We start from the raw sequence: 19,425 nt of genomic DNA, 5'->3' as shown, positions 1-19,425 counted from the left end.
CTTATGACCGGAACATTCCATTGTAGACATTATAGCACAAAAGAAGAAGAAGTAGTGTAGAGATTGTGTGCTGTGTCTAAAGATAATGAGTGAGCTGGTAAGTCCATGCTGCCCTATAACTCACAATCTTCCTCTGGCCTCTATTATGGCTTAGCCACTGCCTGTGGATGCTAATGAACGGGCAGTCAGTGCTGCAGATCATGTTGACCATTTGGCTAGTCAGCTCACAACCACTTGTGGGGTGAGAGGAAGCTGTTAAATGAGGCTTCCCCACCAGAATGTGGAATCAAGGACAGCTAAATGGAACGGTTTTAAGGGAAGAGTGGGCTTCTACAGCTGCTAAGAAATTTCTGCAGTAGGGTCCTTTTGGATTTACAGAGGTCAGGGTCTGCTGATGTTTTGGGAGCGGTGGTGTGAATCTAGCTTCGCCTGTCTTATTTCTGGCCCCGCTCAGCCTGTTAAATGTTTAAATACAGATGATTAAAGAACACAGTAAATCTCCAGTGTTAACAACTACAAAAGGAAAGTGAGTGAGTGGGATGGGGACCAATATATGTACCGTGTTTCACTTGTGATGGTGAAGCTGATGACATTGTTTTTCTCAGCTGGTACAATGGCTTGGAGTGGTTGCTCTGGGAACAAAGCAGTTTGCAGTCCAGCTTCTATGCTGGAAGCAAGCACTGGCAGTTTATCTGGGATTATCTGGGAAATTACTGAGGACAGGAAGCTAAGGGGCAGAAAGGCAAAGGCAAGGGGTTTTAACATGCTGCTTCCATTCAGGTTATACTATACTGTACAGGGTTATATACAGGTCTTTGGCAGGTTTCTTGATACAGGCCTGCAGCAGGGTTTCTTTTTGCCCCAGGGAAAAGAGGAGGGGTGGGGCAGAAGGTTAGTAGTTACAAAATAACCACTTAACTCCATTAAATTCAGTTGGGTCTGCTCTTTGTATAATGTAGTCATCCAGAGTTGTTGTTTTTAAATTGTGACTCACATTTTATTCTTTATGTAAACCACCCAGATAACTTGGTTGGATGGGTGATATACAAATGCAGTAAAATGAAACAAATAATGGAATTATTTCCAAATATTTACAATCATTCACTATACTATGTGAAAATCATCCATTTTAATGTCTATCTCATTGCATGACTGGTTACAGTTAACAATAAAAACAAGGCCCATCAAAATAGGTCTTGCTGGGTTTTAATGATGGAAAGCACTGGCAAAGTGTTCCTTACACAGCATTTATGAATAGTGTTTTCTCTTCAGTACCAGTTTATGCCAATGATTAGCTATGCAAAGTAGGTAAGTGAAGTTGCAGAATAACATTACAGGCAACCAAGGCAGTATGCTTTTTATTTTAACAGGCTTTCCCTCCCCAATTAACTCACATTAATAGAAAGACATGGGCATTTAACTGCTGCACAAATAACAGTCATCAACCTAATGGTATGCTATACTAATCCCTGCCTTGGATTATAAATAATTTTATATATACTTTTGTAAGAGTATGAGAGTGTCTCACTTGAGCCAAAAAACATTAAGATGATGATAATGACTGCGTAATATGATAACATTTCCTGTCATTATTAAAGGAATTTAAATGAAACAATTTCCGCATAAAAGAGAATCTACCCGTTCCCCATGTTTTGGAACATGAAATAATGTCCAGCACTGAAAAATGTTTCCTTTGCCTAAAACACAGTTGACTCTCAATTTACATTGTGGTTACATTCCAGGGATAGTGCATAAAGCCAAAATTGTGTGTAGTCAAAACACACTCTCCCTGCACTTCTGAATGCTCTTCCAAGGCCACACTCTCCCCCATTGCCTCCCCCAAGGTCACTGGGCCCCCTTCATGCACCTCCAAACACTCTCCCAAGCTAAGTGCAATGGCAGTTGGCAGGCAGCAAATTATATTTTGGGGTTGGGGAGGAGGGAGGGAGGAAGCATAAGTTCCAATATTAGCACAATCGTACCTTGGATCCTGAACGCCTTGGTACTCGGATGTTTGGCTCCCAAACACAAAAGTGAGTGTTCTGGTTTGCAAACCTAAACATCCGCCAGGGCTTCCGCAGCTTCCAATAGCCAATCCAAAGCTGCGCTTTGGTTTCTGAACATTTTGGAAGTCGAACAGACTTCCGGAACGGATTCCGTTTGACTTCCAAGGTATGACTGTAGTTGATGAAGTAAGATGGAGACCACGGTCAGCATTTATAACTGATGGGGGAGGGAATATATGACTTTCCTGCTTTGGCTGCGCCCATTGTTTTGCTTCAGCTATGCCAGTTTGGACATGTGGGCCCCAGAGTTAACCCCCTGGGTACTTTTGCCTTTAAGCAAACCACTTAAGCCCCATCTGCATGGCAGGATTGCTCAAAGCATTGCTTTGTCCAATGGAACTTGCTCCTCCTGACTTCACTCAGACTTTCCTGCATCATGCTGAATGCTCAATAAACAGGTCCTCTGGAGAAACCTTAGGTAAAGGTTTTCCGATCAATGCATCTCCATGGGAGGAATTGCTAGTCTTCTGCATTTCTGCTTCTCTAATAGGTTCTTTGAAACAGGAGTGCTGCTAGAAAAATTAGACTGTGGCAGGATTGTAGCTATGCAAAACAATACATACTTCATCCATACTCCTAGCAAACAAGCACGGGACGGCAGTTTCACTAGTGCAACCCTCCAGCAGTTTCACTAGTGCAACCCTCTAGGCCAGAGCTTGCCGAACTGCGTGTTGCAACACCTTAGTGTGTCGGTCGCAGTGTGTAGGTGTGTTAAGCAAAAGCTCCCTGGGTGCCTGGGAAAGGGTTAGCTTAACCTCCCGTTTGCTAGTAAAACTGAATTTCCATCTCACAAAATGATGCATGTCTTTAAAAGTGTGTCACCAGCATGACCTCTGCTCTAGGCCTGTCTGCAGAGAAATAAATCGCACTGAGCTCACTGGGAGTAAACCCCCCCCCCCCAAGTCTGTGTGCACAGATTCACACCCTTGGCATGCTGGTCTACTCTCCCCTACATCTGAAGGAGACTCTCAACATTTATATATATTCTATTTTTATCTATAGGGCTAATGCTGTGCGTTTAAACAAAGGCAGAACTTTCCCCATCAGAACTGGGAATGTGGAGGGGAGGGAGGATGTCATAGATGAGAGCCTGCTATCCTAGCTCATTCAGGATGAACAACATCCCAAAAGCCCCTCTTCTGTGTCTTCTCCCCGCTTTAAAAGAGCTTGCATTATCTCGCGACAGGTCGGAAACTGCGTTGTATTCTCCCCACTCTCTTTCCTCGCCCCCCCCCCTCCGCGTCTTTTCCCTGCTGGAGACTGGCTGGGTAGAACGCACGAGGTAGCGTGTCGATTGTGACGCCACTGGATGGAAGGCTGTGAAGGGCGGATGGAATCACCCGGGAGGGTGGGGCGGCTTCCCTCCGCGGAGGCTTCGGCTTGGGAGAGCAGCGGGAGGGAGAAGAGCGGCCCCAAGAGTCTCTCCTCCGAAGGCGGGCTCGGCTAAAGGCCGGAGTTTCAAAAGGCATTAGAAATACATTTCACCAAAACCCTGCAATTAAGGACGGAACGGAGTATTTCGTTTAGGCGAGTGCGAGCACACGGAGCCGCAACGTCCTTTCCTTTGCATCCGCCGAGGGGGGAAACAAAACAAACAAGCAACCCAAGCAACCCTCGCCCATTCAGACGACCCTCTCGGGAGCATTCGCGTGCTCTCACGCCCCAGGGACAAAAGAGCCGGGGAGGAAGCGGGATAATCGCTTCGAGCAAGGACCTTTCCGCGGGTGTGTAGAAGCCGCGGAGGCTTAGACGAAGGGAGGGCGGCACAGCGAGCGGGAGAGGTCAGGCGAGTCTCGCCGTGCCCAGCCGGGCGAACGGGCCTGCCGAGCCGTCGCTAGAGGGAGGTGTGGCACAGCGCAGAGCGGCGGGGGGAGCCGGCGGAGGAAGAGAAGGGAGGAGAAAGAGGAGGAGAAGCGCCCGAGCCACCGCTTCGCCCTCGCAACTCCCCGCCTGCTGCGCTCCTTTGCCCCGAGCGCAACCCTTCCTCGCCCACGGAGAAGGGCTGGTCTGCGCGAGGCGCAGAGGCGCCGCCCGGGCAAGAGAGGCGTCCGAGTCGCCCTCGCCTCCCGTTTTCCTGTTTCCCTCTCCAACAACCTCGCCTTCCGATCCCTAGTAGCTGCTGCTTCATAAGCCCGTCGAGGCTCCTCGCGCAACTCTCCGCGCCTCTGTCGTCGCCTTTGCGTCCTCTCCGTCGGATGGCACCTTTCCCCTAGACAGCTCCGCCCGAGCGTTTGCCAAGGAGGAAGGTCGCGGGGACTGAGGGGGGAGCAGAGCGCCTCCCTCCCTCCTGCCCTCCCTCTCCTTCCCCTCCTGCTCTATAACCCTCGCAAACAAACAAGTCAGCCGGAAAGTGGAAAGGAGCTGCCAAGAGGGAGCGTGGCCGAGAGGAAGAGGAGGAGGAGAAGCGCTTCTGCCCTCCCCCGCCGCGTCCTGCCCGCGCCCCCTGCCGAGCCTACCTTTCCTCCTCGCCTTCCTCGGTGGCGCCAGCAGGAGCGAGCCCTCCGGCGGACGATGGCTTCGACCACCACCTGCACCAGGTTCACCGACGAGTATCAGCTCTTCGAGGAGCTCGGCAAGTAAGTCGGGGGCGAGCAGAGGGACTGGCTGGCTGCGGGAGGGCTTGGGGGTGGCGAGAGGAGTAGGGCAGCGAAGGGGGGCACGCTGTTGACAGCTGAGAGGAGAACCACACTGGCGGCGGCTTGGCACGGGGTGGGGGGGGGGAAGGTGCGTTGATCCCTGCCTTAGGTCAGCCCTTGGCAAAAGGGTCAGCGCGTTGCTAAAAAGCTTGCCGCTGAATTTTACGCACACAAACACACACATCGGGTGGTGCGGCGGCTTGAACCGCAGCAGAGTTCAACTCCATGGCCGGATCTGGTGGAAGGGGAGGCAGAAGCAGAGATGCATATTGGAAGGCGACGCAGCTGTCTTCCTTCCTCTCGCCCTCCTTTTGCATGCAAGGTCCGTGTTGTGCCTCGGACGATGTGGTGCCACGTTTGTTGATGCAGAAAGTTCAGCCCTGTCAGTAGAGTGTAATATGTGGAATATAACACACAAACACAAATATACACAGTATACACATACACAATGCATTTCGACATGAAGGAAGGGCAACCCTGTCAAAGCAGCCTGGGCTTCCCTGCGTGGGTCTCCTCCCCCGCCCGCCGCTTTGTTAATTAGGGATTTGTGTTCTTACATCCATCAGTCTGGTTGGGAACAAAATAATGGCACAAAATCCCTCCCCCCCTTCTCTCCCGTTCCTTGCAGAGGGGCACAGGGGGTGGGAGAGAGCCACAGATGACTCAGTTTGCCCCTGGGCAGCGTGGGTGGCTCAAAATTTCAACGTCCAGGAAAACAACAACATCACAATCTGAAATGGGGTGGCACACACACACAGCCTGCACCCAGGTGTTAGGAAACATAAAGAAGCATGCTTGTTGGTCTCCCTATAACCACGGACTGCTTAGAATTCAATCCACTAGGTCTGTGATTTGCCTTCTGATTTGCATTTCTCTCCTTCTCTTCCATTTTTTTAAAAAATGTGTGAATTCAATACAATGTGATTTTGTTATATAAATTGACTTGAAAATGTTTGACCGGACGGCAGGAGTGGTATTAACATGGTGAACATGTCATGAAGAGCAGTCTAATTCCAGTGCTCTTCCTCTTCAAGGGAATTGCAAATGAATGCTCTGGCTCAGGACTGCATCTATTAAGATTTATTGCATTCTAGCCACTCCAGTGTGACATGAGTGTTTATGCTTAAATAAACACAAAGTGCCATGTTTACAGGATCACAGGAGGGACTGCTTAAAAAAAAAATCAGTACCTAAAATAAAATAAAATTCCACCACAGGAATATATTCAGGCTACACCTTTCAGTCAAAACTCTGTGAAAAATACACAATTCCTATGTGTCAATACTGCCACTTATAATGAGATGTACATTTATTCAGTCTGTTAATGATATGGCTTATGCTCACATCTTAAATACAATTTACTGTTACAGTCCATCAAATTAGGGCTGATTGCCATGTTGTGCTCATTCTCATGCCTTCATATATTGACACTGTTCAAATTGGTTAATGCTCTCTAAATTACTAGACCATTTATGAAGTAGCGCAGTCCCCCCCCCCCCAGTTTGAAACTGATGTTTCTCTGATTTATTGGCTTACAGGGGAGCTTTTTCAGTGGTGAGAAGATGTATGAAAATCACTACTGGACAAGAATATGCTGCCAAGATTATCAACACTAAAAAGCTATCAGCAAGGGGTGGGTATTCCCAATCTAATGTGAATTATTTTGTATTTATGCAGATCTAAGCGAATTGTGATATAAAACAATGTTGATTGCATGGAGTGAAAATGAGAGCCCCTCTTTCCCACTGTGTATGTTTCTGTGTTTGGGAAGACCATATTTAACTTAGCATATTCCTATGGTACTGCTTAGAGATTGCCTGTAGTGCTAATTAGAGGAACAACTTGGAGTTGTAATTTCCAAATGAGCTCTGTTATTGCATTTTGAGGAAATAAGTTCTCCTTCCTATAGCTTTTACTGGAGAAAAGGAGGTCAGATTGTAATGGGATTGCACACTCCTGTTTTATTTACACATGAACTTAATTCACTCTGGCATATTTAACATGAAAAAAACCCTTGAGAGGAAAATTCCCTGCTTCTTCTACACTCATGTTTTTGGTTGAAAATAGATCTAATTTTATCAGGTGATCTGCGAGCCAAGTGGCCATGTTTAAATGAATTATCTTCACCTCCGTTGTGCATTGTTTCTCCACTTCACGACTTCCAGATTTGGCTGTTTATTTCGTGGTGGTTTTATATGAGCTCCATTGTTTTGGGTCCAGAGCTTTCTCCAAAATACATCATTCATGTCTCCGATGGAAATTGGACATGGGGCAGCTTCCTATTCATTTCAGTGGTGCTGGTCTAGGAGAAGTCGGAACTATATGTGTGTGCTTGGCTCTTTCAACTAATGAAAGTAGGCCTTATGGTGGTGTATTCTTGGTAAATCCACACTGAAGTGCTTGTATGAGGATTTTGAGAATTATGGATTATTCCCTGTTAACATCTGTACTTTCCATGTTAATTTCTGGCCTCTTTATGAGCGTAGAAATGAACTGAAGTGTTTGTTCAGTGTGCAAACCTTCCATTTATGTCCTGATTTTTTTAAAAAAAATATATATTAAGGGGAACTATGGGGCAAGAATTTGCTTGCCTGGGTTTATTTATTTATTTATTTAAGCTAATTTTATGTGTTTGTATGTGTTACATGTACCTTGAATTCCTAAGGCAGCTCAAACAGTTCAAGAGAGTAGTGTTCATAGACTGCCATCTGCAACCTGCCTGGCAGTCTAAGCCAAGTCATGTTTACTCAGGGGTAGGTCCTATGAATTAAATGGGATCCTTTTGTATGTTTACCAGGAAGTAAGTTCTACTCTTGAATGGGATGCATCTCCAAGCAAGTATGTTTAGGATCATAGTCTTATTCTTATTTATACTAGAGTGAGTTTGGGGGGTGCAGTATTACATTATTAGAGTTTTCTTTGTCATTTTTAGTTTACATATTTTGCAGTGGCATTTATGTGCTGTATAAAACTGAATAGAATTAGTGCACCTTCACTTCAGCAGCTCACACATGTTTGCCTTTAAAATATATTATTAATCCTCTGTGTGTAAACATTAATGCAAACATTTAAAAAATTGTAGCAGGTTTTGCAGGCTCAAACTGCGTAGCACTGATGTGTATGGAATTTTGCTTGTCATATTTTTAGCAACCATTGTGTTGAAGGAACAATGAGGAATTCCCAGTAGATTTTGGAGAATGCTTAAACACCTAGCATAGACAACTGTTGTTGGGCTAGATGCAGGGAATAAAAAATTCCAATAGTTAAATACCTGAGCTATAATGAATTGCCTGATAAAGAGCTATGTGTAACATGAAAGCACATCAAAGTTGGTTGAATGAAAGATGTGACCAACCATCTTCATTCTGTAATTCACATTTTAAAATTGTAAGTCAGAACTGTTTGTTGATTACTGCATTTCGTGTAACACTTGAACTATTCCTAGGAGTGTTACGTTCTTAGGAATTCCATTTTGTGGATATAGTGTGCAAACCCATAGCCTTTGTTTTTTGGATTTAAACCCAAGTGGTGTAATTGCAGGCATAAAGTTTGCCTTCTGCTTATGTAAATCTCTCTCTCTCTCTCTCTCTCTCTCTCTCTCTCTCTCTGTGTGTGTGTGTGCGTATGAAAGAGAAACAAAAGTCTTTGTGTGGTACAAATCTTGATACATTACCCAAATGTGTTAAAAGGCACAGAATATTTCGTCCTTAATGGGTGGCCTCCAGTTAAGTCACACTCTTAGTTGCATTGAAATGAATGTATTTAAGTCAGCCTTGACTCACCAAATTCCATTCCAGTGGGTCTACTCAGTGTAAGGTTTAGTAGCATACTACCCAGGGTTTCTGAAGAATAGTTTACTGGCTTGAAAAAGAAAATAAGGCGGTCACGTGACAGAAACGTAGCATATTTTGATTGGGAAAGGGCTGTAGCTTTGCAGCATGTGCCTTGCATGCAGATAGTACTTTATTCAACCCCTAGTGTCTCCAAGTAGGAGTGAGAAGGTCTCCTGTATGAAACCCTACCAGGCAGTGTAGACAATGTTGAAGTAAATGGAGCAATGGTCTGTCTTTGTCTAAAACAGCATCCTTTGTTCTTGATGATGATGATGATGATAATATTTTCCACATGGAATTCTATGTAAAGATGGGAAGATATCAAAGGCATGGAGATGGGTAGAGGAAAGGAAGAAAAGGGAATGGAGAAGCAGCTAGAATCATGATGAGAGGATGATAAATTCCTGGTTTTAGGTAATTGAGAGTATGATACATATATACTGTACAGGGCTTTTTTCAGCTGGAACTTGACGGAGCTCAGTTCCAGCACCTCTCAGGTGGGTGACATTGCCATTATAAGAGAACAATAAGAGGTGCCCATTGCTTCTGTCAACAGGTGTTCTTTTGTACAGGTACTGTAACAAGCTGGGATTACAGGTAAAACCTCTCCCTTAGATGCAGGTGCATCTAATCTCAGCTCGTCACATACAGTGAAGATACCAGGTAGCCTGACATCTGGCTGGTTGATAGGGGATCAAATACTTATTTCACTCATCATAATGCACATCAATCTCTGACTTTTGTCTTCTGGGTTTCTGGGGAGTTTTCCTGTTGTTCTTCCTCTCACAGCTACAGTAAACCTACCATTAAAATTATGGACTGGTTATTTCTTCGTCAGAGGGCTAACAGGCAAATTTAGCAGGGGATCAAATACTTTCCCCCTTCACTTTAAGTTATAGCTTTCTTGAGGTGCTACATAATACCATATTGAAGAACTATTTAGTTATCTTAATCCTTAGCACTCCCCTTCAAACAAGGATGTGGCACAAATATATAATATTATAATAACAATTTATTATTTGTACCCTGCCCATCTGGCTGGGTCTCCCCAGCCACTCTTGGCAGCTTCCAACAAAGATTAAAATACATTAAAATGTCACACATTAAAAACTTCCTTGAACAGGGAATAATGATGTGTATGAAGGATTTTAAATGTTTTGTGACATAGAGCATCATCTGTGAGTGCCTGCTATGTAGACCCATCTCAGAATAGAAGCCGGCTTGGGTCCAGCCAGTATGGGGATGAGGGTTCTGTATCTACCACTCTGAAGCCCTTGAAAAAGGGGGCAGGAACATAAATAAATAAGGAATCTAAATACAGTGGTACCTCAGGTTACATACGCTTCAGGTTACATACTCTTCAGGTTACAGACTCCACTAACCCAGAAATAGTACCTCGGGTTAAGAACTTTGCTTCAGGATGAGAACAGAAATCGTGCTCTGGCGGTGTGGCGGCAGCTGGAGGCCCCATTAGCTAAAGTGGTGCTTCAGGTTAAGAACAGTTTCAGGTTAAGAACGGACCTCCGGAACGAATTAAGTACTTAACCCGAGGTACCACTGTAAATAAAGAACCCACGGCAAATTATGACCCTATTACCCAATTGTATCCATTTGTGTCTATAGTGATCTTGAATCACTTAAGAGCCAGTTCTACGAAACACAGTAACATCACAGCATTATTGGGGATGTGGTTTGCCGCAAGAAATGTGGGGATGGACTCTTATTTAAAAGCATTTTATTTGAAAGTGTAGGGAAGCTCTCGCTGTAGTCCTTGATTATCAAATGATGAACACACATTGCAGTCATCAAGTGGTGTACATCAGGTGGTAAACATTGTGCATTTTAGCAGTAGGCAGCAGCTGTACATGCAGGCTTGTGCTCTCAGGAATGTTTCAGCCCTAAAGACTGGCATTGCTTCTGTTACATCTCTCTCTTGCATATTTAAGTGCATCTCTCTTGACAACATTTCAAGATTGCCTATTTAATTCACACATTGTGGGCTTTCTCGCTGAGCACAGTGGAAGTCAAACAGTAGCTTGTTTGTCATGCCATGAATGTTTTCTGTGATTCTAAAAATGCCTTCTCTTTCATACGCAAGACAGTTTGAGGAGGAAAAGGGAATAGAACCTGTAATTTATTTTTTGGCATCCTGAGGGCATACTTTCTGTGACTCTGTATGGCTAGAGGCAACTTTGGAAATCAGATTGGTAAATCAGCATTCTGGATCTGTTTCTACATTGGCATTCTTGGCTTGTGAATTTCAGGTTGGTGAGTGATCTCAGCAACACCTGAACATGTACAGTTTTGTAATACGTTTTCTCTCAAGCACTTGGGTTCCTACGGTAATCACCTCAATGTGAATTGCTGCTCACGTCTGTCTGTTGATCTACAGTTCTTTTGTTGCCTCATTTTTGAAGAATAATAAAATACTTTGATGTTCCAAGAATAGTAGTTTACAACTGTTTAATTCACAATTTAGTAGCAATATGTAGAAGAGACGCTTTTATAAAATAAGCAAATATTTTGAATCAAATAAAAAGGTGTATGGGTGAGGTAAGAGAATATTTCTATGGGACATAATGATTAAACATGTAATGGAAGCTGAAGCAAAAAAATTAAAATAAATGGATGAGAGGAGAGAGAAAATGGAAGTTGGTTTACCTTTCCCACTTGTCCTGCCCAACCATGCTCAGTGCTGCTCCACCCCACCCCAGGCTTCACTTTCTTTATTACCATTCTTCCATGGCTCCCAATTAGCTAAATACTGCAGACCCTGTGCTTTTTCAGAAGCCAAGCGTTGGACCCCCTACTTTAGAATTTTTAAAATATATCTCTATTTTGGTTTTGGGAATGGTGCCACGGATCACCTGAGTGGCTCACATGGGCTGCCTGGGATCTATGGACCACCAGTTGGGAACCAATGCTCTATTTCTTTCCTTCTGTTTGGGAAAAGAAGCACATCCACTTTTTAAGAACGCTCACTGGAGATGCCTTCTCCTACTCCATTGGAATGGATAAGGAAAGGGACTCAGAAGAAAGAGAGTTTCTCTCCCACCCCTACTTGTTTCTGTGATGGTGGGGCTCTGAGCAGGCTCATCAACTTGAACCCTTCCCCTCTTTCCTTTTTCCTTTCTCCTTCTGTGATGGAACTCCTATTTGGGGACTTCCCTGGCTTTTTTCTGGCCTACGTACGACCAGTCTGGATAGTTGGCCTTGGTGAAGATTTGACGTTTTCATCCCCCAAAAGTTTTATTTGAGTTTCTACTGAAATGAGGCTAGGTCTTAATGTTGTATTTTAATCTTGTTTTTAAGTTGTATTTTAATCAATTGTTTTTATATCTGGTGTTAGCCACCCTGAGCCCGGTCTTGGCTAGGGAGGGCAGGGTATAAATAAAATTTATTATTATTGTTGTTGTTGTTATCCAACTTGTGGTCCAAAATTGATTGTGGCAGCTTGATCTGGGCATCAGTTTTCTCTAAAGCCCAATAAGGTCTTGCTTGCACAGTTGTTTGCAGAGCAAGAGGTAGCTAAGCCTGCTCAGATCCTGCCTGTCCCTGAAAGGATCAGTGTGGAATGTATTGAGCTCAGAGGAAGTTCACCACAGGATGTGCTTCTTTGGAGACTGCTGCCTGCACACCTGGTTTCTCCTTCAGGAGCCAGACTGAGCTTGCTTAGCCGGCTTCGGTCTCCAAAGCATGGTCATGAGAAGAGAAAAAGAGCCTTGCTGGCTCAAAACAAAGGTCCAGCTAATTTAGTTTCCTGCATCCCACATGCTTTCGGGAAGTATACAACAAGAGAACGAAGGGAACAGCACTTGCCTGCTGTTGCTCCCAAGCATCTGTATTCAGTGGCATGTTGCTTCTCGTCATAAAAGTTCCAGATGGCTATCGTAGTTTGGATAACGTTTATTAGCTCTTATCCATTGAATTTATTTAATACCACCTTGTTCCTGCATGCGGAAAAAACAAGACACGTTCCTTCAGCCCCAAGAACTTCCTGGTTGGCCAGAGCTAAGTCAGCGCCAATGGCGATACACATCTGAATCCCAACTGCGGAGGAACTTAAATGAGAGGAGGCTATTACACTGTGAGAACAAGATGCTGGAGAGGATGACCCGTTTGGTTTCATCTAGTAGGGCTCTTGTGTTCTTATAGTTAATACCTGCATGTTGCCATTTTTATGGGGATATTTCATAATAAATATGTGTCTCCACCTCCATCATTCAGCCCGGACCACTGAGGTCCACCTCTGAGGATCTTCTGGCAGTTCCCTTACTGCAAGAAGTGAAGTTACAGGGAACCAGGAAGAGGGCTTTCTCAGCAGTGGCTGCTTCCCTGTGGAACGCCCTTCCATCAGCTGTCAAGGAGATAAAGAACTACACATCTTTCAGAAGACATCTGAAGGCAGCTTTCTATCTGGAAGTTTTATATTTAACATTTTATTATGTTTTATATGTGCTTGGAAGCCACCTAGATTGGCTGGGGGAACCCAGCCAGATGGGCGGGATATTATTATTATTATTATTATTATTATTATTATTATTATTATTATTAAGGTGGCTTGCAAATTCAAGGGGTTGTGTCCTGCCACAGCTTCTCTTTTCATTCTTTATTATTAATATTCAATTTCTATACAAGCGTTCATCAAAAGTGTGGGATTTAATCCATTGTCACAGTCAAATGCAACATTCCTTATTTCCCTAGAGTGGGCAGAGGCAGGGAGACATCAAGTCAGTGTAACTTCCCCACAAAAATATATCTGGGTGGTTTCACAAGATACTTCCTGTCAGACCTGTTCTTCCTTGGCTGAAAACCAGGACCACAGCTTGCAATAGTTCAAGAGGCCAAGGGTTGTTTTACTCCACATAGACCCATTGGAATGAATATCCATTCATTTAAATGGGTCTCCTCTGAGTGTGGCTAATATTGGGTTGAACCCCAAGCTTCTTGTCACAGTTGCCAACTCAGTCTCCCATGTGGAGTTTAGACCAACCTCTCCTTCTTCCCTTGCGTCCCTGTGTGGGCTGCAAAGAAGAGACAGAGCTAGTCTTTCATCTGGAATTGTCTGGGAGCCACACAGAAGTATGTTGGATGCCTTGTGTAGTCACAGTTTGGCCAGTTTGGTATAGAATAGTTCCAGTGCTGGGGTGTTCTACCTCCCAACCGTTCTCGCGGAAGGAAAACAAGCTTCTCTTCCATCTGTGTAAACAGACGGCTCTGAGCTGGGCAGCTTTCTGTTCCAAAGATCCTACAGTTTAACTGTCAACAAGGAGGGAAGACGAGGGACAACAAATGCTGTTGTACACATACACTTAGCTTAATGATGGAACATAACTCTTTCTCCAGGCCAGCAGCCAGAGGAAATGCAGTTCGCTCCTACCAGGATACACTTGCAATGGATAACTCCATGCGGAAAAGGATACCCTGGGACTACCGACTGGTATCTTTCCAAGCAAATGGGGTGTGAGGGAGCAGTCACAAAGTTGTTAGGATTTGAAATTACAGGGTTCGGACTATGAACTGTATGTAAGTGTTTGAGGCAAGCGTCTTGGTCGTTGGAATGGACGTCCGATGGGTCATAGCATTAAATTGAGAATATTACAAAGATATGCACCAATTGTGTGCCTGTGGGGCCTGCGTTCCTCAGGCTGAGGGGAGGACTCAGCAGGGCAGCTGCTGTGTTGGCAAGTGTTCACTGATTGTTGAAACTGGCTTCAGCTTTTTAGAATGGGTATGTAATTTACAGAACAAGACCCTGACTCATACAGAGAGCATGGTTGGATCAGACCAAAGGCCTATCTAGTCCAGCATCTGTCATCCCACAGGGGCTAACCAGATACCTTTGTGATGGCTATAAGCAAGCCATGATGAGGGCAGTAACCCTCTTCAGCTGTGGTTCCCCAGCGTTCAGTATTATCTTCAGGTAGTGTATAGCCATCTTGACTTCTGGCCAGCCTTGAGTCTGATTTGAAGAATCCATTTACCAGGGGATTTCCAAGACAGAAAAAAAACCTTGTGTGCCCCAAGGACAGGGCACATGCAATTTAAATATGACATTTAAGAAGACGTACCGCAAGTCTGGGGGGAGAAGGATACTGATAATTTGTGGGGGGCGGGAAGAGAACCAGACATTGCTTCATAACTGCCAGATAGTAGGTTATAAAATTAGAGCAATCCCGCCTCATAGTCCAATGTTACTATTATTGTACAAGATCGCAGGTGGGGGAGTCTTATAACAAACCTGCTATGTATTTCACAAGTTACTGCACTCAATCACTTCCCTGCTCATCCACAGCACAGAAACACCCCCAGCCTTTCCCAGTCCTCTTATTCAATCAGTCCACTTCCTTCTTGCAGGGAACTCCTACTTGTCTCTTATCTGCATTTGGCTTCATATGCAGCCAAAGAGGACTGGTTGGAAATGGAAGCGTCTTGATTGGCAGTAGCCTGTTCTCAGATGGAAGCTTCCACTTGCTGGGCAAATGCAGGTGCCCCCATCTCTGCCACCCTGAATCCTTGATCTTGTGCTCACTGTGTGTGAACCTGGAACAGCAGCCAATCTAAGGGCAAGGTTTTACCACACATGGCAAGAAAGGGAGTGCCATGTGGTTGCTTGCCTCAGCGCTACAATTTCCAAGTGGCATGGCAAGAATCCACTTGCATCTAGGAAATAAACCACACAAGCTCAGTCATGAGCCAGTTTTGAACTTGGGGGGGGGGGGATTAGAAAAACTGCATACTCTTGACGCTGCTTGAATTGTATTTGCCTGCCTGTTTTCAATTCACGCTGGTGAGAGTTTGTCCATTTTTAGAGCAATGGGCTCCACTAAATATGGTCTTCCTTGGGTGGTGTGTTGGAGGTGGCAGACAGAGTGCTAAATTTATAGTTGCAAAAGTTGGAGAGGAGTAATTCTTTTCTAATACATTAAATTAAATTGGAATTGTGTTCCTGGCAGCTGGTGGATAAATTGTCTGCTGAAAATACGTAATTTCTATAAAGCCAATTCCATTTACTCTGCTATCCTACTCTGGCTGAGGAGTATGAGCTATTAAAGACTTGCCCCTAAAGTACTTTCCTCTAATTTTCCGGACCCAGAGTGCTGCCATTGGAAATAATATTTCTCAGAGAAACTGTTCTAGGCTTCTTTGCTTGATGCATATTCTTAACTGCCTAATGGCAATCAGTGCTCAGCTTCCTTCCTAATTTCCAATTAAAGCAAGACAACATCTTTAACTAATCAACGCTTTCCCTCTAATTAAGCTTTCTGTCAAGTAGGTGCATGGAACACAATCTTGTTCTATTCCTGCAGCAATCTTAATTTCACCTTTTGTTAGGGCAACCTCTTCTTAAAATACATTTGTGTGTTTGGGAGGCAAATTTTATCAGCTGCCAATAAGGCTGAGTTAAAGACTTCCTTTGATGGCCAGCCACACTCCATCATAAATCTACATTGTGGTAATTGGTCATTCTCTACTCCCAAACCTTGGAATCCAAGGCAGCACTGTAAAAATATTTTGGTTCTTGAAGACTTAAGCATCACATTTTTGGGAGGCCGGTTGTCCTGGTACTCACGATACAGTGGTACCTCGGGTTAAGTACTTAATTCGTTACGGAGGTCTGTTCTTAACCTGAAACTGTTCTTAACCTGAAGCACCACTTTAGCTTATGGGGCCTCCTGCTGCTGCTGCACCGCCGGAGCACGATTTCTGTTCTCATCCTGAAGCAAAGTTCTTAACCCGAGGTACTATTTCTGGGTTAGCGGAGTCTGTAACCTGAAGCGTATGTAATCTGGAGCGTATGTAACCCAAGGTACCACTGTATTTCATCAGGGCTGAAAAAAACACTTGTTCACAGCATGATGCAAACTTTTGTTGTGTTACTTAGGTTTATCTGTGTTTGGGCAGGTGCATAACGAAAATAATTTTGTGTGTGTTTGCTAAGGGAAATCAACATTTTATAACTATGTTACTGGGGAGGGAATCATACATGTGTATTATAGTGTATATATTGTACTGTATATTATAGTGAGTTGATTTCTTGGGTTGCATATAAAAAGTTAAAAGGTAAAGGACCCCTGGACGGTTAAGCCCAGTCAAAGGTGACTATGGGGTTGTGGCGCTCATCTCACTTTCAAGCCAAGGGAGCCGGCATTTGTCCACAGACAGCTTTCCGGGTCATGTGGCCAGCATGATTAAACCACTTCAACAGTGTCCAACTTTCATCACACACAACCAAAAAAAGTGTATGGTTAAGTTATCTAGTCTGTATTAATTAGAAGGCTGAATTGAATTTTTTGGAGCTTGGGACACTTGTGTCCAGAGGCAGGAATGTTCTTAAATGAATTCAGTTTTGTAACAATTTTGAACTCACTGGAAAGGAACAGGCAGCATAAGGTAACTGGATGTGTGTAGAACTCCTCTCTCTCTCTCTCTCTCTCTCTCTCTCTCTCTCTCTCTCTCTCTCCTGCTCTGTGCTTTTGTGAGGCGAAGCAGAACTAAGTCTGGGTGCAGGGTAAAGTCCAGACTGGTTTCAGGGTCTACTGAAGCAAAGTTAGATATAGAAGGGTTCAGACTGAATGTGGGTGCGCAGACTGTGCTCTACGAACAAAAGTTTTTGTGTTGTTTCAACAGGGAACGAGCTGAGCCCCGGCCCTACATAGTAGCATCATAGCCAATGGCAGATTTAGAGGTATGCACAGAATTAGGGCCCCCTGTGGCTGAGTGCCCCCCCAATAGTAGTATGTAGGTAGTGACCATTTTTTTTGGGGGGGGGGTTGTTCTGTTCCTGGTCCCCTTGCATGTTGGCAGAGCATGCTTGAGCCCGCCCCATTATGACCTGACCCTCTTCCTGCCTTCTTCAGACCCGCATCAGACATGTGCAAAATGGTGCAATATACCACCTGTATATTGTTAACTGAAAGGTCACCTTTGAAAGATGACTACTAGCAATGAGTTGCCATGGTTGAATTTTGGTATTTTAGTTTGTTGCATTGTTTCTGCCTCTCATTTCTCCTACTCCACTCATTAACGTCAACCGAGGTTGTTGGTCCATTGGCCAACCAGGCCACACAGGTTGTCCAGCTTCTGTGTCTGGCCCTGTGCGGCCTGTGTTTGAGCCCTCTGCTCCCATCAGCTGAAGAGGAATATGACTCCTGGTCCCTGCCATGGTGCACCAAAGGGAAGTGAGGACCTATCCATGAGTCTGTTGCTGCAGCAATTATTTTTAGCTTTTGCTCTTGCTTGCATTTCCTGAAACTGCTCTGTGTTTTGAGTGCTGAAGGCAAGCTCCTCTTCACTCTTTGTCTGAGAGGGTCCACACAGTTTTCCAGGTGCCATTAGACATAACTGCAAGCAAACACAGAGCAGAGTATTTTGTGGGGGAAACGAAGTGAGCTTTGAAAATGCGGGTTTCACATCCTAACAATATCCCCCCTCCCCTGATTGCCAAGCACGTTTGAGAGACGCTAAGTGTTCTCCCAATTCATTCCTCTATCCCTTTTTCCTTTTGCTTCTACTAATTCTGAAAAAGTATCTTCTCATCCCCTGTGGTGACAAACAGAAGATGTACTATTTTCTCAACCTAGTTTCTCTTAAGGTGGCAAATGGCAGGATGTGCCCGTAAAGTAAGAAAGGTTCTGTTCTCAGAAGTCTCCCTCTTGCTTTGAATTTCTCCTTCTTGCCATTGTTTTTGATTGGCTGTGCAAGGAAAGGATGGCCAGACCTGGCTCTGCCTGCTACCCAAAGGGCCAGCTGGAAACCTTGTCTCTTGTTGTCCTTTTCTGAGGCTTGACTGGGACTGTTGTAAATCCAAGCCTTGGCCCTGAATCAGTGTCAGGCTTGCCTTTTGCATACCCGAGGGCTTTCTTTTTCTTTCTTCCTTTCTTTTTAAATGTCTGCTTCCCTTCTCCGATTCTTCCTTCACTCCCCACCAGCACCACATCAGGCTGCAGGATCTAAATGCAGCCGTGGATTAATGTATTCTTGCATTTTTCTAATCTTCAGGAACAGCATGTTCCTTCAAAAAATGGAAAGAGCAAAGAGCAACTAAACGCAATTGTGTGTTGTGACATTGCAAACAGCCGTGTGGTCCTGAGAATCTCCGTAGATGTTGTCAGATGATGTGGCACCTAAAAGGAAGTTAGTCTTTTTTTTGTCTGTACAATCCTGATATCAATTCTCAGGTGTGTAGGAGAAAAACACAAGTGCAATATGCAAATAAATGAGCATGTTGTTATAAGGAGTGGGGGTGGGGGTGGGGAAGCAATCCTGTTTAGAAACTTCTCTCCTGTTTGTTTTTGTTTCCAAATTTCTGGTTATTTAAGGCTCAGCGTACCAGCTTCCCAGTTCTTGCTGTTGTTTTTGTGATGGGTGAGGAAAACGCAACCCACAGCCTCTTCCTGTAACCTAAGAGCACCTGCTTTGTTCCACAGCCTGCTGCTCTTGACAGATGGCCCCCAAACCACAAATGTTTTCATTTCTCTGTGTGTGCAGATGTAGCAAAATGAATGCCAGTATTTGGCCCATTTCTTTGTTTGCACACCCGTGGATGCTTAGGTGAGAGACTTTTCCATTCTGCAGCCTTCTTTCTGCATCATTACCTGCCACGTGTGAAAAAATACTTTGCGTGGGTAGTTTTGAGGGATACAAAGGATTATAGGGAAGAGGACCAAATATTTGTAGCAAGTGTAACCTCTTGTTTAACTGTTTTAAGTTGATCAGGCCTCAAAGTTGAATGAAACATCTTTGGGTCAGAGGGCACTATAAATCTACGCTGTCAGTTTATGCTTGGAAGTATGGTGGAACCATCCATGTATTTATATATAGGTGGATATTTATAACTCTCTTCCTCTTTATATAACCCCAGTGGTATTGAAAACCTTTTGTACACCA

At 44.4% G+C, this 19,425-nt stretch overlaps 2 protein-coding genes across 14 annotated transcripts in view; both read left to right on the top strand.

Annotated features, from left to right (window-relative positions):
• The window catches only part of ARSJ (arylsulfatase family member J), a 77,462-nt gene that overhangs the window by 57,481 nt on the left and 556 nt on the right, over window positions 1-19,425 (top strand). The gene's annotated exons all lie outside the window — the stretch shown is intronic.
• Window positions 3,398-19,425, top strand: part of CAMK2D (calcium/calmodulin dependent protein kinase II delta) — a 153,261-nt gene continuing 137,233 nt past the window's right edge. For 4 of the 13 annotated variants that reach the window (XM_081925082.1, XM_081925090.1, XM_081925086.1 and 1 more), the window contains exons 1-2: window positions 3,407-4,642; window positions 6,241-6,335. In XM_081925082.1, coding sequence (XP_081781208.1) covers window positions 4,578-4,642; window positions 6,241-6,335 — 160 coding nt within the window. In that variant the 5' untranslated portion in view covers window positions 3,407-4,577. Of the gene's footprint in view, window positions 4,643-6,240; window positions 6,336-19,425 lie in introns of all 13 variants that reach the window. The other 9 variants (XM_081925084.1, XM_081925085.1, XM_081925089.1 and 6 more) reach the window with 7 other exon arrangements.

This window comes from Podarcis melisellensis, assembly GCF_964234715.1.
Source record: "Podarcis melisellensis genome assembly, chromosome: 9".
In the NCBI taxonomy this organism is placed as follows: Eukaryota; Metazoa; Chordata; class Lepidosauria; order Squamata; family Lacertidae; genus Podarcis; species Podarcis melisellensis.
The sequence above is the reverse complement of the archived record's forward strand: the minus strand, read 5'-3'. Positions and strand labels throughout refer to the sequence as shown.